At 45.9% G+C, this 27,454-nt stretch overlaps 2 protein-coding genes across 2 annotated transcripts; both read left to right on the top strand.

Moving 5' to 3' along the window:
- Positions 1 to 13,922: 13,922 nt before the first annotated feature.
- Positions 13,923 to 15,818, top strand: LOC121054742. The gene is made up of 2 exons (XM_040525276.1): positions 13,923 to 14,755; positions 15,451 to 15,818. The coding sequence occupies exon 1, from the start codon at positions 14,007 to 14,009 to the stop codon at positions 14,718 to 14,720; it is 714 nt and encodes a 237-aa protein (XP_040381210.1). The 5' UTR covers positions 13,923 to 14,006; the 3' UTR covers positions 14,721 to 14,755; positions 15,451 to 15,818.
- Positions 15,819 to 23,195: 7,377 nt separating this feature from the next.
- Positions 23,196 to 26,608, top strand: LOC102722968 (protein BOLA4, chloroplastic/mitochondrial). The gene is made up of 3 exons (XM_006656030.3): positions 23,196 to 23,567; positions 23,668 to 23,735; positions 26,164 to 26,608. Exons 1-3 carry the CDS (start codon positions 23,268 to 23,270, stop codon positions 26,315 to 26,317), a joined length of 522 nt encoding a protein of 173 aa, XP_006656093.1. The 5' UTR covers positions 23,196 to 23,267; the 3' UTR covers positions 26,318 to 26,608.
- The last annotated feature ends 846 nt before the right edge of the window (positions 26,609 to 27,454 follow it).

Below are 27,454 nucleotides of genomic sequence, written 5' to 3'. Positions count from 1 at the left end.
GCCTCTCTCCTCTCTCTCCTCCCCGGGCCCACGTGTCAGTCTCTCCCTCCCCCTCTCTCTCACCGACAGGTGGTCCCCACCTGTCAGCCGTCAGCCTCCTCTCTCCTCGCTGACGTCAGCAGCCCTATTAATTGCGCAATAATTGATTTAGGACTTTTCTGTTTAGCTAAAAAACCCAGAAAACTTCTAAACTTCATAAGTAATTCATCTAGCCTCCGTTTAGGTCCATTCAGATTTCATTAAATTCATAAAATTGTCAAGAATCCATTAAAAATAGTCTCTTTTGCTGTTTCAGTAGAGTTTGTGCCTGTTTTATTTATTTTTGTGCTTTGTCGCTTAGATTCGGACCCCGCCGAAGAGCCGGTTTACTTCGAGATCGTCGCTGAAGTTCCCCAAGGGTCAGAGCAAGGCAAGTGACACTCATCCTTGATCATATTGAACCCATTATTGCAAATTCCCCGCTTTATTATTTCAAACATGCATTGTTTTAATTAAGGTATTTACTTTATGTTATTTTCGGGTAAACGTTATTATTATGCCGTTGTTTATCCAACTTCATTCATTGCTGGACCTGGGGTAACTTGATTAGAGTTAGGCCTAGGTTATGCTTAGCCATGCTTAGAACAAATAGCTCATGGGATCACATTTAATCATGCTTAGTTCTGTTTAGCTGAGATATTGATTCACTACCCGGTTCGGGTTAATGTCAACTAAAATATTGATAATGGTGGGCTGTGGGTGCATGGTTTTGAGAGTCGCACCCATGGTAATTAAGGACCGGTTCACGGAAAACCCTGGAAGTAATTAAGTGCTAACCACATGCCGAAATGGGTAAGGTGGGATTTGAAGCACGACTTCGAACTATTTTACGTACCCAGGCAAGGGTAGGCGTGATGGAGTATGGACGGGCAATCGTGGTGTAACGAAAGCCTCTGCTGCTTCCGGATCTACCAAGGCACAAGAGGGGACTGCCCGACTTGGTGTAAAGGAGGGGGTGAAACCTGAAGTGTGGTACGATTAAATAGGGAGGGTTGTGTAACGGGTCCTATCACGGTCTCCTTTCCGGTATACCATGGTGGTATGTCGGCGCACGTTCAAGTGTAGTGGAGTCGTGTCTTGTGGGTACAGTAGTACACCTCTGATCAGAGTATAAACTATTCGAATAGCCGTGCCCACGGTTACGGGCGAGCTCCCAGCTTCACTGTGATTAGTGAACCTCTAATAACTTGAGTAAATTGGTTATCACTCGGGACTACTGCAACGTGGTGTAACGTTGAGTAGTGGTTGGGCCTGTTGCAACGTAGTGTAACGTTGGACAGTGTTGTGGTATTTTACAACTGTTTATTTACTTATGCTTTACTGTATTTAATTATCTTCGTTCTTATAATCTCTGTTATTTGTTGAACTGCTGCTTTATTGCAACTAACCTTAAGCCTGTCCTTGTTAATCCCTGCATCATTTATTTCCCCCTTGTCCGTGTTACTTGTTGAGTACGGTGGTTTGTACTCAGCCTTGCTTAACTTTCCCACCCTAGAGCAAGAAGTCGAGTCCGATGGAGGTGCCTCTCAGGAGTGAGCTGTTCCGCCGTCGAAGCGTTGCCTGTGGACTGGAGCCGTACCCACTGGAGCTAGTCTACCTTTTTCTTCCCGCTGCATTTCCGCTAGAATAAGTGTAATTTTCAGTTGTTTCTAAGAACGATGGTTATGTAATCAATATTGTCTTTTTGTGTACCCTGGCTGGTCCTGGACAGGGATTTAATACACAATTAAGTTCAGAAATTCGTGTGAGGAATTTCTGGGCGTGACAGTGAGGATCGTGCCGAGTTGTTCAGTCATAGTGTTGATGATCCCATCAGCGTGGACGCTGTTGATGATCCACCTGCACCTACAGAAGGGAACAACGGGAAGCGCTCACGTCCGAGTACCTCTGCTGTTTGGGATGACTTCGAGAAGCTGTTTAAGACCGTCAATGGTAAGAAGGTCAGGTATGGAGCTAAGTGCCTGCATTGCAAAAAGGAGTACTCATAGTGACAGTGAGGATCGTGCCGAGTTGTTCAGTAGTTTGGTATCAGAGCCTCCTTTGACCGTAGGATCAGCCCAATGGAAACCCTAAGAGCCCTCTGCTTTTCATGTTTGTGCATAGTTTGCGAAAGTTGGAGTGTTTTGAAAATGGGGTAGTGTTTTTCAAAAGCGTGAGTCATTTAAAAAGATAAAACCCCTTTGGTTGAAAAGTGTGAGTAAATCGATTTACGGGTAAAACTTTATTTACTTTGTTTCTTTTATGATTTATTTATCTTGAAATAAAATTTTCCATCTATTGATTCCAAATCCTTGTGTTCTTTAGATGGCTGACCACCCCTTGTACCATCGTGGAAACGGAATGGCTGGATTCGTGGCAGAGTTGGCAAGAGTCTCGTTCACGGCAGGATACCCCTATGAGCCGGAGTACACTACGATTCACCCTCTTGAAGGCGAGTTTCCTCACCGAGTCAGATTGGAGCTGCATGGAATCCCCGGTTTCCTTCCTAACTTGGAAGCAGAAGGAGCTGGAGGTTTGCATGAGCATGCCTGCCAAGAAGCTGCTTACAGTCTGATGACAACACTCAGGGCCAGGCATGACCTGACGTTTCGACACTCGGCTTACCGGTATCACCCTGGTCGTGGACCCAATTCCATGGTCAGTAGGTTTCGGTCTGCCCGAAGTGAGCAAGACCCTACCTTCGGTAGGATGTGCACGGTGCTGCAGGGCCTCGACCAGATGCATCACGATCTCCACGAAGCGTCCAAGGCCTTGAACGACGCCAAGCTCACTCAGATCGTCCGCCTGCAGGATGAGATCGATCGGTTGAAGAAGGAGAATGCCAGGCTCAAAGGACTCCCAGAGCCCGGTGGTGCAAGGCTTCGCACCACGGCAAGGAAGCGAACCCGTGGGCCGCCAAGAGTTCAGTCCTACCCCGGTGCCCCGGATGAACCAAGACCCCTGATGCAGATGGTGCCAACCTCTCCGACCCCAGTGCCCGAGGAAGGTGTCTCCCCGTTCAACGCTGTAAGGAACCGCAACAGGATCGTCGCAGTCTCTAGCAGCAGCGAGTCCGCTTCTGGTGAAGATGAAGGTGGTCTCCCCAGCAACTCCAGGAGCCGCTCTGAAGACGAGGAAGAAGATCCGTCCCCTGTCGTCGATCGTCGCTCTCCTTCCGTGCCCTAGACGTCGCCCTTAGCTTTGTTCTTAGTCATTGTGTGCTAGTTTTGGTGTGTTAGGTTTGCTTCGCTTGGGGCTAGTGGTGAACCATAGCAGTAGTGGGGTTATGGTTGTACCGCCAGGAGTTGTGTGGTTTTTAAGTGTGTTTCTTAAGCAAGACAATTACAGTTCACTAATTAAATAAAGCCCATGTTTGCTTAGTCGTTTCTTTTTCTTCTTTCTCTTTCTGTTCCCTCCCGCTCTTGCAGATGGTGAACACCCGCCACGGCAACCGCGACACCGACCAGTCCAGTACCGGAGGACCGCCCCCACCGCCTCCACCTGAGAACCCGTCGCTCGCCCAGATTCTTGCTAGTCAGACTCAGATGCTCTCTTGGATGATGCAGCAGATGCAACAGCAGCAGCAGCAACACCAACAAGTGCTACAGCAGCTTTTGAATCAGAATCAGAATAACCAGCAACAGCATGGACCGCCCCCTGTGCAGTCCAAGTTGTCGGAGTTTCTCCGTGTTCGTCCCCCGACCTTCTCAAGCACTACCAACCTCATGGAGGCAAGTGACTGGCTCCATGCTATCGAGAAGAAACTCAACCTACTGCAGTGCACTGACCAAGAGAAAGTCTCCTTCGCCGCGCACCAACTAATGGGTCCCGCCTCTGCTTAGTGGGATAATTTCCTGGTTACCCGCACTGCCACTACGGAAGTAACTTGGGCGGAATTCTGTCTTAACTTCCGCAAGGCCCATATCCCCGACGGGATAGTCACACAGAAGAAGCGTGAGTTCCGCGCTCTGCAGCAAGGAACCAAGACAGTGACAGAGTACCTTCATGAGTTCAATCGCCTAGCGCGATACGCTCCTGAGGATGTTCGCACTAACGCCGAAAGACAAGAAAAATTCCTCGGAGGTTTGGAGGATGAGTTGAAGAAGCAGTTGCTTTCGGGCGACTATGCTGACTTCGAAAAACTAGTGGATAAAGCCATCCGCCAGGAGGACCAGCACCTCCAGATGGACAAGAAGAGAAGGCTTCCCAGTTTAGGTCTAACCAGTCGCCTCCTCAGAAGCCCCGGTTCCACACCAGCCCCCATCCTCAGAATCAGCAACACGGGCAATCAACCTTTATTGTCCGCCAACATCGTCCCTACAACCCTAGCAACTTCTCCAGTGGTTCGTCCCAGCGTGCTCCACCTCAACGTGCTCTTCCAGCACCAGCTCCCCGACAACAGAATGCTCTTCCCCCGCCAGCTCAACCTCCTCCAGCCAGGAAGGATGCAGGTGCAAAGCCGGGAGTGTGCTACAACTGTGGCGACCCAGGTCATTTTGCCGACAAGTGCCCGAAGCCGAAGCGCAGCGGGCAGAGATTTGTGCAAGCTCGTGTGAATCATGTCACCGCCGAAGAAGCACAGGCTGCGCCAGAAGTAATACTGGGTACGTTTCCTATCAACTCCGTACCTGCTACAGTACTTTTTGATTCTGGTGCTACACACTCTTTTATTTCAAGAAAGTTTGTGGGAATGCTTGGGTTAAGAAGGGAAAAGTTAAGAAACCCGATGCGGGTTAGTACTCCAGGGCATAGTATGTTTTCGGATCTTTATAGCCCTGATGTGCCCATAGAAATCCAAGGGACACCCTTTCTAGCCAATCTCATCCTTCTCGAATCTAAAGACCTAGATGTCATTTTGGGAATGGACTGGCTTACCAAGTATCAAGGAGTGATTGATTGTGCCAAGCGTACAATCACCTTGACCAGTGAAGAAGGTGAAGTGGTGACTTATCAGTCGCAAAAGACAGTGACAATCAGGACTTGTTTGAATCAGATGGAAACTGAAGAGCAACCCTCGGAAACAGTCGAAGATCCGAAGAAGTTGGAAGACATACAAGTGGTTTGTGAGTATCCGGAGGTGTTTCCAGATGATCTCACAACAATGCCGCCAGAAAGAGAGATCGAGTTCCGTATCGACTTGGTACCAGGAACCGCACCGGTCTATAAGAGACCCTACAGGATCGCCGCCAATGAGATGGCAGAAGTGAAGAAGCAAGTGGATGAACAGCTTCAGAAAGGTTACATCCGACCGAGTACCTCGCCTTAGGGTGCCCCGGTTATTTTTGTTGAGAAGAAGGACAAAACTAAGAGAATGTGTGTGGACTATCGTGCTTTGAACGATGTTACTATCAACAATAAGTACCCTCTGCCAAGGATTGATGATCTGTTTGATCAGTTGAAGGGAGCCAAAGTTTTCTCTAAGATCAATTTGAGATCGGGGTATCACCAGTTGAGAATTCGGGAAGAAGATATTCCCAAGACGGCATTCACTACTCGCTATGGCTTGTATGAATGTACGGTAATGTCGTTTGGACTTACTAATGCCCCGGCATTCTTTATGAATCTCATGAATAAGGTGTTCATGGAATACCTGGATAAGTTTGTGGTTGTCTTCATTGATGACATTCTTATCTACTCCAAGTCAGAAGAAGAGCACGAGCAGCATTTGCGGATTGTGCTAGAGAAGCTAAGAGAACACCAGTTGTATGCCAAGTTCAGCAAGTGTGATTTCTGGCTGCGGGAAGTGAAGTTCCTTGGCCATGGGATCAATGCGCAAGGTGTAGCAGTAGACCCTAGTAATGTGGAGTCAGTGACAAAGTGGACCCCGCCTAAGACGGTTTCCCAAATCAGGAGTTTCTTAGGACTTGCGGGCTATTACCGCCGGTTCATTGAGAATTTCTCGAAGATAGCCAAGCCTATGACACAGTTGTTGAAAAAGGAAGAAAAGTTCAAGTGGTCAAAAGAGTGCGATAAGAGTTTTGAAGAGCTCAAGCAAAGGTTGGTTTCGGCACCCGTGTTGATTTTGCCGGATCAGATGAAAGACTTCCAGGTTTACTGTGATGCTTCCAGATCAGGACTTGGATGTGTGCTAATGCAAGAAGGAAAGGTGATTGCTTATGCCTCTCGTCAGTTGAGACCACATGAGGGTAACTACCCGACTAATGATTTGGAACTAGCAGCTGTAGTTCATGCCCTAAAAATTTGGCGACACTACTTAATTGGTAACGAGTGTGAAGTGTATACGGATCATAAGAGTTTAAAGTATATCTTTACACAACCGGATTTGAACCTCCGCCAGCGAAGATGGTTGGAATTGATCAAGGATTATGATTTAAGTATCCATTACCACCCAGGCAAAGCAAATGTAGTTGCAGATGCTTTGAGCCGGAAGAATTACTGCAATGCTGCGGTATCAACGAAAGTTTGCGAGCAGTTACAACAGGAGTTTGAACGACTGAATTTGGGTTTAGTCGAAGAAGGTTTTGTGACAGCCCTAGAAGCGCAGCCCACTTTGGTGGATCAAGTTCGCTAATCCCAAACAAATGATCCAGAGATAGCCGAGCTAAAGAAAAATATGCGAGTTGGTAAAGCTCGAGATTTTTTAGAAGATGAACATGGAACAATCTGGATGGGAAACAGGTTGTGTGTACCAGATAACAAGGAGTTGAAGGAGTTGATACTCCAAGAAGCTCATCAGACCCAGTACTCTATTCACCCCTGGAGTACCAAAATGTATCAGGACCTCAAAGAAAAGTTTTGGTGGGTCAGTATGAAGAGAGAAATAGCAGAATATATCGCCCTGTGCGATGTTTGTCAACGAGTCAAAGCAGAACACCAAAGGCCAGCAGGACTGTTGCAACCTCTCCAGATTCCAAAATGGAAATGGGAAGAAATCGGGATGGATTTCATCACTGGTTTACCAAGGACCGCTGCCGGTCATGACTCAATTTGGGTGATCGTGGATCGATTGACAAAGGTCGCTCATTTCATACCAGTTCACACTACCTACTCAGGGAAAAGGTTAGCTGAGATTTACTTGGCTCGGATCATGTGTCTACATGGAGTACCGAAGAAGATCGTTTCTGACCGAGGAAGTCAGTTTACTTCAAAGTTTTGGCAGAAGCTACAGGAAGAATTGGGAACCCGACTGAATTTCAGTACGGCTTATCATCCACAGACAGATGGTCAGACAGAGAGGGTAAATCAGATTCTTGAAGACATGCTCAGAGCTTGCGCTCTCGACTTTGGTGGAACTTGGGATAAGAATCTACCGTATGCAGAGTTCTCATACAACAACAGTTATCAAGCCAGTCTGCAGATGGCACTTTTTGAAGCACTGTATGGGCGGAAGTGTCGTACACCCCTCTTATGGGATCAAACAGGAGAACGTCAAGTTTTTGGGACTGAAGTTTTAAGTCAGGCGGAAGAAAAGGTCAGAATAATCCGTGAAAGGTTGAAGACGGCCCAAACCAGACAGAAGAGTTATGCAGATAATCGTCGAAGGGACTTAGCCTTTGAAGCAGGAGACTATGTGTACCTCCGCGTCACACCTTTGCGAGGAGTACACTGGTTTCAGACCAAAGGAAAGTTGGCACCACGTTTCGTGGGACCATACCGGATAGTGGAACGCAGGGGAGAAGTTGCGTATCAGTTAGAACTCCCCGCTAACATGGCCGGAATCCATGACGTGTTCCATGTGTCGCAGCTCAAGAAGTGCCTATGTGTGCCTGAAGAACAGACCAACTCCGAGCACATCGATCTACAGGAAGATCTGACGTATGTGGAGAAGCCAGCACGGATTCTAGAAACCAGTGAAAGGAAGACTCGGAACCGTGTGATCAGATTCTGCAGAGTTTAGTGGAGTCACCACTCAGAAGAAGAAGCAACATGGGAAAGAGAAGATGACCTCTTCGCGAGTGCCTCCGAATCTCGGGGTCGAGATTCCGTTTAAGGGGGTAGGTTTGTCACACACGGAGTTTTGTCCTAAGCCTAAAATCGTAAAAGAAATCCGTAAACAACAATCGGCTTAATTAACTCAGGAAAAATCCCTCTAAAAGAAATTAATTCAATTAAATCGAGGCTCGCAAATCGACTAACTGGATTTAAATTTAAATTGCAGAAGTATAAAATTTGGCCAAACAAATTAATTTAAAACTCGGCAAAAGTGGGGTTTTCCTTTTTCCCTCCTTTTTCCTTTCTTTTTCCCTTCCTTCTCAAATTGGGCCGAAGTCCAATTTTCCTCCCTCCCTTTTCTTTTCTCCTTTTTCTTTCTCTTTTTCTCCTTCCCGGACCAGCCCAGCCGAGCCGGCCCACTTCCTCTCGGCCGGCCCAGCCGACCGGCCGCTTCGCTCCGCCCGCACGCGCCCCCGCCTAGGCCACTGCTTCCGCCCAGCTCACCGCGCCGCGCCCGCGCCGCGAGTCCGCGCCGCCTCCCTCCTCCCTCGCGCCACCGACAGGTGGGGCCCACCTATCAGCGACCGAGCCTCGCCAGCCCGCGCGCCCGCACCGCGCCTCGCCGCTCCGAATCCGACTCCGCGCCGTCGCCGCAACCGCCGCCGCCGCAACGGCCGCCGCCGAGACCGCGTCGTCCCCGACACGGTCTCCACCTCCGCCCGCCCTAGCCGGCGCCGCCACCCTTTAAATCCCGAGCCGCCGCGCGCCGTCGCCCACTTTCTGCCTCCGCTCGAGTCGCCGCCGCGCTGTCGCTGTTCGCCGTCGCCGCTCAATCTCGCCGCCGCTCGCCAGTCGTTGCCGTCCAGCCGCGTCATCGCCTCCGCCTCGGTGTCGCCAACCTTCCCCTGGCTCTCCTCATCGCCGGTGGACGCCCCGCGCCCGTCGCAACTCCTCCGACCTCTTCGCCGCAGCGCCTCGTCGCCTCGCCGTCGCCCGTCGATCCCCGCCGCCGTTGTCGATCTCCCGTTCCTACCCGCGTCGCCACCTTCGCCTCGATCTCGCCGACCCGTCCGCGCGTTCGCCGCCGCCGATGAGCGTCCCCATCCTCCTCCCCTCTCTCTCCCCCTTCCCGGCCGACCGCCGCCGAGCCGCACGCCGTCGCCGGACGGGTGTGGAGCTCGTCCTCGCCGCCGGCCGCTGCGGTCGTCGTCGCCTTCGCGATGCCGTCGTCTAGCCGCAGTCACCTGCGCTCGCGCGTGCCCGCGCTCGACACTCGCCAGTTGTCGCCGAGCCAGCCGTCGCCGCTGCTCTGCCGGGTTGCGCCGCGTGTGTCGCCGCCTCGGCCGTCGTCGCCGTCGCGCCGTCGCCTCGGCCGTCGTCGCCGTCGCGCCGTCGCCGAACGCCGGTCGTCGTCGTCACGCCGTCGCCGCGCGCCGCCGCCGCCGTGTCGCCCACAACTCCCGCCGGCTGCCGCCGTCCGCCCGAGTCGCGCGCTCTACTCCCCTCCTCTCTGTTCCCTTCTCGCTGACGAGCGGGACCCACCCGTCAGCCGCCACCGCGCCTCTCTCCTCTCTCTCCTCCCCGGGCCCACGTGTCAGTCTCTCCCTCCCCCTCTCTCTCACCGACAGGTGGTCCCCACCTGTCAGCCGTCAGCCTCCTCTCTCCTCGCTGACGTCAGCAGCCCTATTAATTGCGCAATAATTGATTTAGGACTTTTCTGTTTAGCTAAAAAACCAGAAAACTTCTAAACTTCATAAGTAATTCACCTAGCCTCCGTTTAGGTCCATTCAGATTTCATTAAATTCATAAAATTGTCAAGAATCCATTAAAAATAGTCTCTTTTGCTGTTTCAGTAGAGTTTGTGCCTGTTTTATTTATTTTTGTGCTTTGTCGCTTAGATTCGGACCCCGCCGAAGAGCCGGTTTACTTCGAGATCGTCGCTGAAGTTCCCCAAGGGTCAGAGCAAGGCAAGTGACACTCATCCTTGATCATATTGAACCCATTATTGCAAATTCCCCGCTTTATTATTTCAAACATGCATTGTTTTAATTAAGGTATTTACTTTATGTTATTTTCGGGTAAACGTTATTATTATGCCGTTGTTTATCCAACTTCATTCATTGCTGGACCTGGGGTAACTTGATTAGAGTTAGGCCTAGGTTATGCTTAGCCATGCTTAGAACAAATAGCTCATGGGATCACATTTAATCATGCTTAGTTCTGTTTAGCTGAGATATTGATTCACTACCCGGTTCGGGTTAATGTCAACTAAAATATTGATAATGGTGGGCTGTGGGTGCATGGTTTTGAGAGTCGCACCCATGGTAATTAAGGACCGGTTCACGGAAAACCCTGGAAGTAATTAAGTGCTAACCACATGCCGAAATGGGTAAGGTGGGATTTGAAGCACGACTTCGAACTATTTTACGTACCCAGGCAAGGGTAGGCGTGATGGAGTATGGACGGGCAATCGTGGTGTAACGAAAGCCTCTGCTGCTTCCGGATCTACCAAGGCACAAGAGGGGACTGCCCGACTTGGTGTAAAGGAGGGGGTGAAACCTGAAGTGTGGTACGATTAAATAGGGAGGGTTGTGTAACGGGTCCTATCACGGTCTCCTTTCCGGTATACCATGGTGGTATGTCGGCGCACGTTCAAGTGTAGTGGAGTCGTGTCTTGTGGGTACAGTAGTACACCTCTGATCAGAGTATAAACTATTCGAATAGCCGTGCCCACGGTTACGGGCGAGCTCCCAGCTTCACTGTGATTAGTGAACCTCTAATAACTTGAGTAAATTGGTTATCACTCGGGACTACTGCAACGTGGTGTAACGTTGAGTAGTGGTTGGGCCTATTGCAACGTGGTGTAACGTTGGACAGTGTTGTGGTATTTTACAACTGTTTATTTACTTATGCTTTACTGTATTTAATTATCTTCGTTCTTATAATCTCTGTTATTTGTTGAACTGCTGCTTTATTGCAACTAACCTTAAGCCTGTCCTTATTAATCCCTGCATCATTTATTTCCCCCTTGTCCGTGTTACTTGTTGAGTACGGTGGTTTGTACTCAGCCTTGCTTAACTTTCCCACCCCAGAGCAAGAAGTCGAGTCCGATGGAGGTGCCTCTCAGGAGTGAGCTGTTTCGCCGTCGAAGCGTTGCCTGTGGACTGGAGCCGTACCCACTGGAGCTAGTCTACCTTTTTCTTTCCGCTGCATTTCCGCTAGAATAAGTGTAATTTTCAGTTGTTTCTAAGAACGATGGTTATGTAATCAACATTGTCTTTTTGTGTACCCTGGCTGGTCCTGGACAGGGATTTAATACACAATTAAGTTCAGAAATTCGTGTGAGGAATTTCTAGGCGTAACAGTGAGGATCGTGCCGAGTTGTTCAGTCATAGTGTTGATGATCCCATCAGCGTGGACGCTGTTGATGATCCACCTGCACCTACAGAAGGGAACAACGGGAAGCGCTCACGTCCGAGTACCTCTGCTGTTTGGGATGACTTCAAGAAGCTGTTTAAGACCGTCAATGGTAAGAAGGTCAGGTATGGAGCTAAGTGCCTGCATTGCAAAAAGGAGTACTCTGGTCTCTCTAGTGGTGGCACTGGTCATCTTTCCCGACATATTCCTAAGTGCCCTATGAGGCTTGAGAAGACTCGCATGTCTCAATCTTAAATCTCTTTTAATCCTGATGGTAGTATGCGTAATTGGGAGTATTGTCCTTCTGTTGCTCGTACTGCACTGGTCCGATTGATTGCTAGACTTGATGTTACTATCTCTATGGGTGAATCTGATGTTTTTGAAGAGTATATTAAAACCGCTCATAACCCTAAATATGCTAGTGTCTAGGCAAAGCACCACTAGAGACATCATGAAATACTTTACTGATTGCAAGGCTAAACTTGTTGATACTTTCAGCACTTCTGTTAATTGTGTGTGTCTAACCTCTGACATTTGGTCTAGTAATGCCAAAGAGGATTACATTTCTGTTGTTGCCCACTATATAAACTCTGACTGGCAAATTGAGAAAAGGGTGCTTGGCCTAGTTCTTATTGATGTGTCCCACAATGGACAGAACATTGTTGACCGTGTTGCATCTGTGCTTGCTGATTATGGTTTGACTGAAAAGGTATTCGCTGTTACTTTAGACAATGCATCATCTAATGCTGCAGCCATGCAGAAGTTGAGACCTGTCTTGTCTAAATACCTTGGTTTTGAGATTATTGATGAACCAGATATGGCAGAGAATGAATCATCTACTGCAGTTCATTCTATGTTCTTGCATCAGTGTTGTGCATGTCATATTATCAATCTCATTGTTAAGGAGGCCCTAACTACTCTTAAGCCTTTGATAAACATTTAGAACTGCAATGTCTTTCATGAATTCATCTAATCAAAGAATTGCTGCATATAAGAGTTACTGCATTGCAACTAGTATTAGGCCTAGAAAGTTTCAGCTTGACATGGATGTTAGGTGGAATTCTACCTTTCTAATGCTTAAGCATATGTTTCCTCATAAGGTCCCTTTCACTACTTGGATCCAGGCTCAGTATCCTAGGGTTGTAGGTGAGCCATTGTTGTTAACTGATGAACATTGGGCTGTGGCACAAAAAGTACTATCATTTCTTGAGCTTTTTAATGATGCAACAGTTACATTATCTGGTGTGTACTATCCTACATCTCCGCTTATGATTCATTATCTTGTTAAGATTGCTATACACCTAAAGAATTATGCTAATGATGTGCACATCAGATCTGTGGTTCAACCTATGATTGACAAGTATAATAAGTACTGGAGGCACATACCTTTGCTTTATTCTTTTGCATTTATCTTGGACCCTAGAGCTAAAATGAAAGGTTTTACTAGGGTGCTTAGAAGGTTAGGTAGTCTCACCAGTACAGATTATTCTGCCTATTTGCTTGACACTAGAGCTAGACTCACTGATGTGTACAATAAATATGATGAGAAATATGGTGCTGTTAGGTTGAGGAGGCCTGACCCTTTTGACTTGTCTGGTAAGTCAAGATCTGCTTGGGATGAAATTTATGATGATGATGGTGGTTCTGGTGCTGGTTTTGATGCTGGTACCTTGCCTGGTAATCTTAACATGTCTAGAGGTGCATCTGCAACTTCTCTACTGCATGCGGTAAGGTCATCAGCTTCTAGTGCTTCTGAACTTGTGTCCTATTTGGACTGTGACACTATCAATCATCTAACTGATGACTTTAACATTTTGAACTGGTAGCATGAGCACAAACTTACATATCCAGTACTCTCAATCATGGCTAAAGATATCTTAATTGTTCCTGTATCTACTGTATCTTTAGAATCTACTTTTAGTATGACTGGCAGGATCATCGAGGAGCGTCGAAGGAAGCTGAAGCCTGAAATGGTAGAGATGCTTACCTGCATAAAGGATTGGGAGGCTGCTGAAGCAAGGCTGCAACAGGATGTGGAGGACAAGGAGCTTGAAGAAGCATTTGAAGAACTTTATCTTGACTCGTGAACATTTATGTAATAGGACTGTAATATTATGTGTCTGCTGGCCAGCTGTAGCTGGACTAGTGGACTTGGACTAGTTCTTGATGTAAGAGTAAGACAATGAACTCTAAAACTCTTAAATGGAGCTTGGCTGTACTCTTTTCCTGTCTAGGGTTTCTCACAAGGGTGAGTTTTACCTGACAGGTTTTTAATGAGGCAGCCATTGCACTGAGCTCCTAATGAATTGGTATTTTGAAATCTTGTGTGTCTCTTGTTTAGCTTTTTTCCTATAAAAATTGACGTTGTGCATAGAATTCTGATAAGTTTGAGTACCATTTTCTGTTAGCCATTTCGTGCTAGTGCCGGCACTGGCACTATCGTGCCTTGTGGCACGGCACGGCCCTGTTTTTAGCACTTCGTGTCGTGCTAGTGTCTAGGTGCTGGCACGGCAGCATTAATAGGCACGGTACAGATGATCTGCCGTGTTTAATAGTACTATCCTCGTGCTAGTGCTGTGCCGAGCGACCGTTTGGCCACCTATACTTCCGAGGCTCCGTGGAGCCACGGCAACCAGACACACACATATTGCCACCAAAATCCTATCCATCCGTAACCAATGGCACCACGCCCAGACCTGGGCAGAGGGCCACCGTACCTGAAACGCCATCAACCGAGTGCTTCGCGCCGCGCACCGAGAGGAGCAATGGCGACGCCACTCTCCAGCCCCTTCTCCCCTGCCGCCTCCACAGCCGCCGCGCCACACCATCTCCGGCTCGGCCGCCGCTGCTTCCGCGTGACGCCGCTGCCTCCCCGCGCCGCGTCCGCCGAGGACGCCGCCGCCGAGGAGGAGGAGGAGGCCGCATCCTCACCAGCGCCCGCCAATACGGCTACCGCCGCCGCCGCCGCCTCCACGGACGGCGACTTCGAGGAGCGCGTCCTGCGCATCAAGTCCCGCGTCGGGCCTAAGAAGCGGGGCAGCGCCGCGGCGCGGAAGAGGAAGGGCGCCGCGGGGTCGTCCAGGGCCGCCGTCACGCTCCCGCCCGTGCCGCTGCGCGAGCCCCGCTCGTCCGTCGGCCTCCCCGTCGAGTTCGGGTTCAGCGCGTACAGCGAGCGGCTCAACGGCGCGCTCGCCGCCGTCGGCCTTGCCGCGCTGCTGCTCGTCGAGCTCGGCTCCGGCCGGGCGCTCGTCAAGTACCACCAGCCGGCGACGCTGTTCCTCCAGGTGTACACCGTCGCCGCGGCGGGCGCTGTATTCATCAAGTACGAGAAGGAGCGGATCAGTGTCTGGCCCGGACCGCCGGCGACTAAGCCTCCCGCCACCGGCGAGTGACGGGCATTGCACTGGCGGGAACTTTTTTGCTTTTGGTAGGCTGCTCCTTTTTTTTTTTTAATTTAACTATATACCTCGTTGAGTTACTGCACTATATCGATAAAACTGTTTTCTGAAATATTGTCTCCGTTTCACGCTACAAAACATTTTGGTATTGAATATTTATATATATTGTAATAGATCATATACATATATACAAAATATATACGTTAATACATTAATGAATCTATACAAACATCTTATAATATGAAAACAAAGAATGTAATAAAATTGAGTTAACCATGTGATGAGTCATAAACATAACGGATATGCTAAACTACTGCACGTTCCTTTCATCCTTAAGGCCGCGTTCAGCCATGGGGCTAAGTTATCTTAGTCCACTCGTTTTTCACGCGCACGCTTTTCAAACTACTAAACGATGTATTTTTTGCAAAAAAAATTCTATAGGAAAGTTATTTTAAAAAATCATATTGATCTATTTTATATTTTTAATAATTAATAACTAATTAATCATGTACTAATCTTTTACTACGTTTACCGCGCCGGATAACTAGCCCTCTCTCTCACCACAAACGAACGTGGCCTAATTGTAAGGGATTACATTTTGGATTCGTCCCCAAAATAACTTGCACTTAAAGAACGTAGAGATCTCACAATAAGAAATAAAGGAGGATATAGCTTTGTAAATTCCTACCATTCCTATTTATTTGCTGATCTATGTTCCATCTAGGAAAATTGGCGATGGTGCATTTCCTGATCTGAAATTCTGAAGACCGGTTAGCTACGATATGGATTGGGATGAGAGAGAGAGATCAGGTTCGTGAGGGAGAGAAGAAGATTCACTGTTTTGGAGGTAGACTGTGTTGAGTCTTTATGTTGGGGTGACCCAGTGCTAACAGAAGGGTGGTAAAATGTCAGTGGTGTGGTTGAATCTGAAGGGAAAAAAAGATCATATATACAGGTTTGTTTGGTTTAAGACAAAAGTAATCTTACCAATTTTTGTTAATGCTAAATTTTGGCATGTTTTTGTCATGATCACGTTCCTAGAAGATGAAGTTGTGTTACTCCCTCCATCCCTAGATGTTTGACGCCGTTGATTTTTTAAAACACGTTTGACTATTCGTCTTATTTAATTTTTTTAAAAATTTATGTAAAGCTATATATATGCATAAAAGTATATTCAACAATAAATGAAATGATATAAACATAATTAATAATTATGTAAATTTTTTGAATAAGACGAATAGTCAAATGTGTATAAAAAAGTTAACGGCGTCAAACATTTAGGATTTAGGGATTGAGGGAGTATTTTGTAAAATTATAATACCATCCTTGCAATTTTCCATTCAGGGGAAGACAGAATATACCGAGCAAAGTATTGAAATGGTTTGTTTTTTTTCTACCCTTGCCAAAATTTGGTTTCAATCAGAAACATTGTAAACGCAATCGCATATACTTTTTTTAGGGCACAGTGTTCATTAATTAAGCCCAAACCTTTGGTATCCATTAATTAATCAAGCCCATCTTAGTAATGTCCTACCTGGCATCATGATTGTGCATGTTTTTGGTTTCTAGGTTTTGTTCTCCGCAGCAAGAGATTGATCGAACCACTGTTGACATATTGCACGAGCTGCCGCTGCCTTGTGCCCTGTGGTATTAGGGTATTATTACGATGTTTTTTATAGGGAAAATTTGTTACACGGCACTAAAAGTTTGTGTTCTTTCATATAAACCATTGTAAGATCATGTTTTGGCCAGAAGACACCGTAAAAAAGTGGTAATTAACCACCGGGCATCAGCGATATTATTTTATAGTTTCCATTAGTTTTGGAGAGAGAGAACACGGTAAAAGTACCAAAATGCTCTTATCTCTTTCACGTTAGAGACGGAGGAAAACGATAAGAATGGGCTCTCGGAGGAGGAGCTGAGGAGACTAGGTGGGATCTATGCGCTGGAGGCAGGGGACGGTGAGGAGGAGCTGCTCTTTTTGACCCGGCACCACCATCTTAAGGGCATTTTGGTACTTTGGTCATGTTTTCTCTCTCCAAAACCATCAAAAAATATAAAATAATGCCATCGGTGTCTGGTGGCTAATTACCACTTTTTTGCGATGCCCTTCAACTAAAACACGATATTACGGTGTTCTCTAGTAAAGAGCGTAAATTTTGAGTGTCCTGTAGCAAATTTTGTCTTTTTTTATACCTCTACGTCACGGGAAAACTACTGCTCTCTGAATATAAACATTATTAATTTATACTTGAATTCAATGCTATCATCGATCTCTCATTAGATCTTGAAAGTAGTGTATACATCATATATGATGCAAGACAGTTTTCTTATCACTGGTATGTAATATCAGCGATATGATGAATTGATTTAAATTAGTCAATTACCTTATGTCTGATCACTGATACGATGAATTGATTGAAGTAAGGAATTAATCCAAGAAACCAACTATTCAACAAGCCAAAGCCAAGGACTCAACGAGGGCGTGAGGCAGTCAGCCAGAGACACTGATTCACTTAAGCAGCCAGATAGTAGACATCACTACAGTAGTAGTGCAGGCAATCGCCATGGCTTGTCGGCTTGAGACACTGAAGCAGGCCCCAGCACCATGACGCCATGGACTGATGGGGTGACGGTCAGGCAAGCGGCGGCCAGCCCAGAACAGCGCCCAACCAGCAACGGCAGGCAATTGCCCGGTCAGCCCTCGTGGCCTCGCCGGCAATGCCTACGGTCGTGTGATCGGTTGATCTCTCTCCTTGCGCCTTCGTCAAGTTGCCGTTGCGTTGTGTAATGTGTACTTGGCTACCTGCATGTGCATCCTGGTCATGATTGGGAAAATGGAAGACAAAGCGACTTGATGGCGCATAAAACTGAACAGACGCAAATGTCCGTGGGGAAAGGGGTGGGGGTGGGGTTGGGGATAGGGGGCCCTGTGCAACCACTCGGTTGGCCCATGGGCCTCGACGGGCCTGGCTATAATGAGCCGAGCCAAGCTGACTCATTCCACAAACGACCTTCACCAAGCCTAGCCAAGTTGAGTCGGCTCGTTATCCGGCCCGACTTCCAAGACAGTGGCTTCATACCTTATAGGCTTAGCACAATTGCAATTGGCCACAAACATAATTACTTGTAGCTTTTGTAGACATGATACCCTTCGGAGGTCATGAAAAGTCAAAACGCACATACCCAAAATCCATAAGGGTGATCTAAAGAAGGATGAGACGTCGACGTAAGAGATATCTTGAGTCGTAGCCAAGATGTCACTACCTTATGATAAAAAAACGCCATTGAGAGAAATAGCCACTAACCATGGAATAAGAAGGTCGACGTCAACAGATTGTTCGAAATAAGTCAGTTGTGCCAGCAATTTGCATCACTAGGCATCGGCCATCACCAGCCAACTCATCGAGCCTTAACACTAGCATGGCCTAAGGTGGCTACTCTCTTATTTTGCAACGGATGAGGATAGTCATGTTGCCTCCTTGGACCTAGCCGCCACCATCCACGGCTAGCAATGGGTGGCGTAGAGATGAGAGGGCAAGGAGGTAAAAGTCGAAGATCCGGCTCGATGAAATCTCAAACATCTAGAGAGCATCCGCCTCGACAAGGACCCGCACGGTTGCCATCCTCATCGAAAGAGGCCGAAGGCATAGGGGCAGGATGATTCCAGCCCAAGAAACTACGTAGGTATGACGACAAACACCATCAGGGTCACGAATCACTCTAAATCACGTCCATCTCACCAGAAACCCACCGCCTCCACCCTCAAGGTGAGCGGCCAATTAATGTTGTAGAGAGGAAATATCTTGAGAGAATCGTGCAATATCAATGGGGTTAATGTAGGTGTAACTGATGGACCAATGCATGTTGATGTCCATGTAGACTACTGAGACACCGTCGCCGAATTGGGCAAATATGTCAAAGAGATCAGTCCATATTGTTGCCATCCCCATTGTCGTGCACTTTCGAGCGGTCAACGCCGTCGACGGCGAGAGGGGCAGAAAGATGGGAGGCAAGAGCGAGCAATGAGATCGGTAACTGCGAAGGCACCCCTAAGGACGACACTCTGCTGATCATAGTCCCCTATATGTCAGTGCGTCTAGATGTGGATTTTTCCATGGAATGTATTGGGATTTTTTTGGGTCCATGTAACGGTGAAAGCTTATGATTATTTAAAAGATAACATGAATATAGAAATTGTTATATGTCTGGACAAAATTTAAATGCTAGAAGTAGTTAATTTTGGGAAGGGTGAGTACATGGTTAACCATCTTTTGATTTCATTATAAAAAAGATACCATACTTTTTCCGTCTATTGCGACGGGAAATTCGTCTAGTCCAAATTTATCCAAAATCCCGTAACAATTCTAAATAGAATAAGTTCATCGATGGTCCCTTAACTTAACGTCAAGTTTGTTTGAGGTCATTTAACCCCAAAACCAGAAATGTGTACCGCTAAACTCATATAAACCATTTGAAAAAGGTCCCTCGACAGTATCGACCCATTTTTTGCTCGGTTTTGCTGACATGGCATGCAGTGGGCTCCACCTATCAAATTTTTCATTTTCCCCTTCTTTTCTTTTCTCTTCCTCTTCTCCCTTCCTCTCCTCTCTCTCTTCTTCCTCTCTATCCTCCCAGCAGCTCCTTGGCGCGGCGGTGCAGCACCTGGCCCTCCTCGCCGTGCACCTCCGCACGCCACCTCCCCAGCCCTGAACTCCCTGAATCGCTCCTCCTGCACGTGCGCCATGACGCCTAACTCCACCGCGAGGTTGGCGCCCATCGACTAGTCGATGTGTAGCGACAGCGCAACCATCGGCACCCCCCCAAACAGCGTCGACGGCGGCGGGAGGTAGACTAGGGCGATGACGATGACTAATGAACTGTGTGGTGGTAGGGTGTAGATGACGGGCAATGACGGTGGGGCGTGAGTCACGCAGGTGGTGGCCTAGGGCAGCGGCAGCGACCAATGAGCTAGGGTGGCGACAGGCCGCGGATGGAGGGCGGTTGCAGGATAGGGTTTTGGAATCAGACCAAAAAAGCAAATAGATCTGTATCGGTGACCGTATCCTGAGTGGTTCGATAGGGTTCCATTGCCACGCCGATATAGGATACCAGAATTCTCCTTATTTTCAGGGCAAGATGATGTTTCTACAATTGAGCATGTCAGCCGATTCCTAGCACAATGTGGAGAGGCATCGGCTCATGATACCTTGAAGGTTAGGTTGTTCCCACTGTCACTTTTTGGATCAGTTTTCTCATGGTTTGCATCACTACCTCCAAATTCTATCAGAAGCTGGGCCGATTTGGAGAAACAGTTTCACAGATACTTCTTTGCTGGCGCGGATGAGATGAGACTTATGGATTTAATTCTGGTTAAGCAGCAAGAAGAAGAATCGGCTATGGAATGCATACAAAGGTTTCGTAATGTTTGCAACCGATGCTATAATTTGAGCTTGAATGATGAGCAGTTGGTGGAGCTTGCATTCAGAGGGCTACTAGAACCAATCAAAGACAAATTCTTTTGCCATGAGTTTGCAAGTTTGGCCCATCTCATTCAAACACTATCAGTTCATGAAAGCCGATTGCAAGATGCAAAAGGAGAGAGATTTTGGAGTCGCCAAAGCCGGAAGGAAGAAGACAATTTTGAAGCATGATCTTTCATACTTCAAAACTGGGGGCATGTGTTAACACCAAAATTTGGTAAATTTTCGTATTGGATTCGGATAAGGAAAGGTGCAATCGCTGATAGAAATTTTATCCGGAAGAGTTTAAATTCAACAGGCAATCGTGAAGACCAAGGCTTGGCGGCGTAATTTTATTTAGTAGTTAGAGTTAGCTAGAATTTTATCTCTAAGAGATTAGAGTCCGATCAGGACTTGTTTGTTTTCTTTTATCTATTAGAAACCGTGTCGTGTTAAGAGATAAAGTTTGTTATTTCTTTTTATCTATTAGGAGTCGTGTCCAACACGAACTAGCATCCACCTGAGGATATAAATATGTATGCCCGAGGTCATTGTAAACTATCTATAATCAGATCAACAAAATTTTGGCGCATCGCCACCCTCCTGTCCGAGGTTTTCACCTTCGGCGGAACTTGGCGCCTGACGCGGGGCTACATCGCTTCGATCTCCAGCGGAGGGGTAAGTCCTACATTCCGCTGGGCCACGGTGATCATGCGGCTAGATTAGAACTGTCTCGGTTCGGTCCGATCTTCTAATCTAGTTGTGCGATTGCCAGTTATCGTATCAGTTTTAAATCGAGTTACTTCGGTATCTTGAGTTGATCTAGTCGGCCACTTTGGGCGATCTACGTTGGTTTGATATTCGCTATTTGACATATTCAATCTAGTACTGTCTCGGTTCGGTCCGATCTAGTAGATTGCGTTTATCATATAGTTTATATCAGATCAATGTATTTTGCTCACTGTTTTATCGGAGTACCAACCGATAAGTTATTGGTCATCGACTCATCGGCTGATAACAATCTAGATCTGTTTAGTATCTAATCTAACATTGCTAGGCATAATCTTGAACTGTCTCGGTTGAGTCCGATCTTCTATGATTATTCTTAGCAATCTGGGCTAGATATTTTATAGGTCTTGGTTGTTTGTCAGCCGTCTATAGCCGATGATCTTTGCCGATCTACATGTTCTTCATGTTTTCATTAATAGAGTAGCCGATTGCCCTACTATATTATTTTTATACCAATCGGCTTGATTTAGTTAGATCGGCAGTTATTTATGTGCATCGGCTTGTGAGAATCAGACACAAATTGGGTTTAGCCGATCGTAATATATGATTCATTGTTTATTCCAAGTAACTCGTCAGTTTATCTATTAGCCTTATCGATCTTCATGTTTCCTGTAATCATATCGTGCTCGACTGCATACTGTCTTGGTTAAGTCCAATCTCTGCACGTCTAGTTTGATCTGGTTATAGGGGCTCGTCCGATCGACTAAGATTAATAAGTAACTTGGCGGATTACGTTGGTCTAATATTTAATTTAACTCTATTTCTATCAAGTTTCTAACCGATCCAAACTTTTTACAGCCGATCGTTCATCCTATCGGCTAACCATTGCAGCATCAACATCCGATCGGCTGGACTTTTAGTTACCTATCAGCTCGATATCCCATCGGCTTGTTTTATTGCTTATCTTGTCAGTTACAGGATCAAACTGACTGACACGCCCGCACACCTTCCAAGATTTAGGTTCTGCACTAGAGCTGTCTAATATTAACTCCCAGGCCTACGTGTTTGGCTGTTGATTGTTATTTTCAGCATCAATAGTAGCATCGTCACCATGCGCGGCCTAGCCCACCGCTCGCCGCTATCGCCCGCCATTCACACCCCACCACAACCCTAGCTCGTCGGTCATCACCGCCGCCCTAGCCCACCGCCCGTCGTTGTTGCCTGCCATCCGCACCCCGCCGCCGCCTCAGTTCACTGGTCGCTGCCGCGAGTTGGATACATGGGAGAAGAGAGAGGAAGAAGAGAGGAGAGGAAGGGAGATGAGGAAGAGAAAAGAAAAAAGAGGGAAAATTGAAAAATCTGACAAGTGGGGCACACTGCATGCCACATCAGCAAAAATCGAACAAAAAATTTCGAACGGTTTATACGAGTTTAGTAATCCATACTTCTGGTTTTAGAGTTAAGCCAACCTTAAACAAACTTGACGTGAAGTGAAAGGAACATCAGTGAACTTATTCCATTCCAAATCCTTCGTCCCACTTTGTTAATTACCCTTTTCTTTTGGGACAATTTCGTCATGCCCCGATTTTCAAGTCTAATATTGATTTTACCCCTGCTTTTTAGGGTTTTCGTTTTTCCCCTCTTTTTTAACCGAATGAACCGTTTGCTCCTATTTTGGATAGAAGTTATGTTGACTGTTAATTGATCAATATATTTAATTTAAAAAATAAAAGATTTAATTCCCAAAATAATTAATGACGAAATTACCCCCGTTTAAAAAATTATAAGTTTTTAAACATGTCATTTGAATTAATAATATATTGCTTTTGTATATTTCTATGAAACTTATAATTTTTTTAAAAAATGACATAGTTTTGAAACTCTGTCAAATATTTTAAAAAATTAGAAGTTTTTAAACATATCATTTGAATTAATAATATATTGTTTTGTATATTTCTATGATTTAGTACAGGGTAACAACACAAATGACTAAAAAAGATCAAAAGGATATTCTCGTGCAGGGGTAAAATAGTCTTTTAACATATCATTTAGCACCGTTAGTCCTTCCATCCAAAGGAGGGGCAACTGGTTGGTTCAATTGAAAAAGTAAGGGCAAAAACGAAAACCTTAAAAAGAGGCAAAATCAATATTATAGCCTAAAACGGGGCACAAACGAAATAACCCATTTTCTTTTCTACGAGTGGACGAAACCCATCTTGGGCCAAGCCCAAGTCCAAGGCCCTGGCCCACAAACAAACACTTCCCAAGACGACGGGAACCACAAGCAGCGGAAGGCTCTGAGCGTGCGTGAGCGTCGCCACTCGAGGAAAGTGGAATCTCTCCTCCGGCGATGCAGCAGATGAGGTCCGCCGACGCCGCCGCCCCCTTCTCCCTCGCCGTCATGCTCCTCCGCCGCTACGCCTCCACCCCCTCCTCCTGTTCGGCCATCGGCCGCCGCACCGCCGCCCTTGCCCTCTCCTCCTCGTCCCCTTCCTTCTCGTCGACCACCGCCAGGTTCGCCGCCTGGTCCGCTCCCCCTCATCGCCCTTCGCGCGGCGCCGGGAGCAGGGGCCTCTTCTCTGCCTGGGCGTCGGCGCCTGGGCCGGTGGGCTCCGCTGATTCCCCCGCCATGCAGGCGCTGGAAGCCAAGGTATCCTCCCGTGAGTTGGGGGGAGATTCTTGCTTTGTAATCTTGGCGGCGCAGCTGGTGTAATCTTTGTGCTTACTTTTTTTTTTTTGGTTCTTGGCAGATCAAGGAGCAGCTGGAGGCGGACACGGTCACCGTCGTTGACACATCCGGGGACGGCCGCCATGTCTGGTAACGTGCTGTTTCTACCCAAATCATGGAGCCCATGGTTAGCTAGCTAGATGCCAATAAAACGATGTGACCTGCTGATTTTATTATCGGGATTTAGGAGGCGCTCATACTTGACACTTCTCGTGGAGGTTGCATTCTCGATCTGTTTTTGAACTAATCAAACTCAGTAAATTAAATTGATATTTAGTAACTGTGACTACTGCTTGTCCATATTTGATTGCATGAGAGCTGTATGCCACAGACACATGGGTTGGTGCAATGTCCTGTGCCTCTGTGCATATAGAAATGAGATACTTTGGAATTGCTCTTTTTGTACCGGTTATATACTTCGGTGTTATATATTTTTCTGGACATAGGAAGCATAATGTAAATTAGCTGTGCAACACTAGAAGTTTTCTGAGCTTCCATGACACTGCACACAGCTAAACATTTTGATAGTATTATTATTACCTGATGATGCTTTTCCTATTTTTAGTTTTCTTTTTCTTGAAGTGCTAGGGAGCAATCATTCTGAGCACTTATGATGTTCAATGGTGTACTGATGAGCAGAAAATTGGTACTAGTATCCCTTGAAAGCTATTTCCTTTGAACTATAAAGTTTGCTATATTTTGGGACGGAGTCAGTACCATTCTATTCAGAATACTAATAACAGTATTCACTCCTTCAACAGATAATTTGTCACTCATTCAGTAATTTGATCGATTATGACCTTAAATTTTGGAGCATCTTCTGCTAATTCCTAGTGGCTTCCCATTTATCAAATTGAACTCCATGTATTCCATCAGTTAAGCTATCCATCATTGTCCAGATGATCCAAGAATATTAGAAGTCAGCTTCAAATGAATAATATGTTTATTTCATCACTGTTCTCCATTCAAAGATAGCACAAGGCATCCTGCTTGTTTTATAGGTAGAATTTTATGTTAGCCATTGCAGATAACTGCTATACTGCACAAGACATAGGACTAGCGTTGGGGAGGGAGACAGTGATGACCACCTGAAAGCAAATACACTAGTGCCCCTTTATTTCTTGGCACTGGGCAACAAGAGCTTTTTTTTTCTTACTGAAGTTTATACAAAACTGAACACTGTCAGCTCAGTATTGACAAACATAAATCTAAGTATCTGACTCTGCTGCATACATCAATATAGCAGCACATAATCAGTCAGAAAACTAATGGCCAGATCAAAGCACAAAGCAACTCGCAGAAAATTCTCATCAATCAAGCGGACACAAACCAGGAGAAAGAACCCAAGTGAGCTAATATTATTAGGAATGAGTTAGAATGCAGACCGAATCGTAACAGGCTCTACTGCCAACTGTCACAAATGAAACACAATCAGCAGATGAAGCACTTACATGTACCGAGTGACCAACCCAGATAACTTTTTCATGGACTTTCCTAGTAACAGCAGCAAAACTTGAACATGGGACAGATAGGGTAACCATCTCTTTCGTAGCCTGGAGAAGATCCTCGACTGAACAAACTAAACTAAAAAGACAAGGTCCGTTTGCCTGTTACATGGTTGACTATGATATGCAGACTTAAGATTCCAATGGCCTGGCAAGCTTGATCAAGGCCCATACAAACCGACACATGCCCAATATGCTTAAGCTAACAATATAACTAGTTAATGAACTAATGATACTAGGATTCAATTAGCTAGGGCGTAAACATGGCCTCATGCATATACACATATGTAGTGAAACTACAAAAAATGGAAAAAAAATACACCTATGCACGATGCATAATATTTTGCTTGGAAAGTTTTGTTTCAGCATAACTTGGCTCTGTTATGGGCACATTAGATCAGTGGCACCTCTAATTCTTTTTTCACTCCTGGTTTCACACAAACTGTCATAGAGTCTGCTGTGAAGAAATATGGGAGCCACAGTGACATGTAGACACAGAATTAATTGGCCCTACCTTATGGTTAATCTGAGCAAATTCACATAAATCAAGTGCAGCAGACAAGTTACAAGCATTTACCTGCAATGCAAAGTATTAAGTTGCAAAGATCAAACTACAATCTTCAGGCTATAAACCATGCCAAAAAGAATGAGGCCGATGGAGATAGAAAATGATTGTTAACATTTTTATTCTTGTTTTCTCAAAATGTAATTCCCGAAGGTACCATTTATGCTATCATTATACTACTTATGGTCCTGCATGTTCCAGAACATATTCTGAAAGCAACTACTACTTGATCATATTTTTTTGTTATTTTTTCACTACCAGTTTTCTTCTCATAATTGTGGTGGATAACCTCCTCTGCAATTAGGCCTGGTGACCTTACTAGTGTAGTTGGATCTATATGGTTTTTGACACATTTTCTCAATTGTGTCATCTGTGATGTTTCTCAACACTCCTATATTTTTTTTCTTTACATATTTCTGAAGTTGAATTTGCCCCTTTTTTGCCTCAGCATAGATGTTGTTTCGAAGGTATTCGAGGGAAAATCTGCCGTAAATCGGCAGAGAATGGTTTACAAGGCTATATGGGAGGAGCTCCAAAGCACCGTGCATGCTGTGGACCAAATGACTACCAAAACGCCTGCTGAGGTTGCTGCCAACAAGTAGCCAGACATGTGCTTGAGATAAAGTTGGGGTGCCGGTGAACTGTTTGTATGGGGACCTGACCATTGCCAAGAGGGATCACGATTCTTAACTTTACTTTTATGTGCAAGGCAACAGAAATGTTTTTTTTTTTGATACGATTGGCACAGCTTCAAAGGAAAAAAAATATTTTATGGTAGTCTTAGCATTTACCTTTGAGATTTCCAGCTTATGGAAAATTAATACTTTTAGGCAACAATGTTTTGATGTTATGGTGCCCAAATTCACGGATAACCAGAGTTTATGCCCGTCAAATGTCATGCGGCCCCGTAAGCTTTTGGAATGAGGCATCAGGAGAAGTAGGCTGAAAACGGAGCGAATACGGACGGATATTACATGTACCGTAGTATGGAAATGGATACGAATATCTCAGATACGGAAACAAATACGAATTATCTCGAATACGAATAAGGATCGGATGTAGTTGAACACGAATACGAAAACAAATATTTCTCGAAGTATACAAACAACTCAAACCGTTCATAGAGACAAATAGCACATATATATAGCTAACTTAATCGAGATAGCTATTATTTTAGGCATCATCATAGATTTAACACGTTATATTTAGTTTCACGGGTAACATATAAGTGACATAAGTCCACCACATAGCACATAATGAGTTCTAACAAATACTGATAGTCCAATAGCACAAAAGCAATTTTTAGTAAATTGGTTGACGGGTCAGACCTGGAATTAAGTGGGCTGAACTAGTTTCAGGTATTCGCGGATATCCGCTTATTACAATCTTCGGATATCCGTCGGAATATCCGTATCCGTCGGAAACTGCCATACCGTATTCGTATTTGTATCCGAAGAAAATTATCCGTATTCATATCCGTATCCAAATTATCCGAGAAATATCCGCTCCGAGCTGCCTACGTATCCGTTTTTTCCGGAGCGGACAGAAACTATCCGCTCCGTTTTCAGCCCTAATCAAGAGCAACGAAATGGCTATAATTTGGATTTTTTAAAAATAATTTAATAAATAATTTTATTAATGAATCTCGAAGATAATATATGAACCTTTTAGCCACACAACTCTATCCGGTGTATCAAGACAACACTGCTATTTGGAGCAACTAGGCTAGCGCTCCCTGC

The sequence above is a fragment of the Oryza brachyantha genome, chromosome 6, assembly GCF_000231095.2.
Source record: "Oryza brachyantha chromosome 6, ObraRS2, whole genome shotgun sequence".
Classification (NCBI taxonomy): Eukaryota; Viridiplantae; Streptophyta; class Magnoliopsida; order Poales; family Poaceae; genus Oryza; species Oryza brachyantha.
Note: the sequence above shows the minus strand (reverse complement) of the source record. Positions and strands in the feature narration are given on the sequence as shown.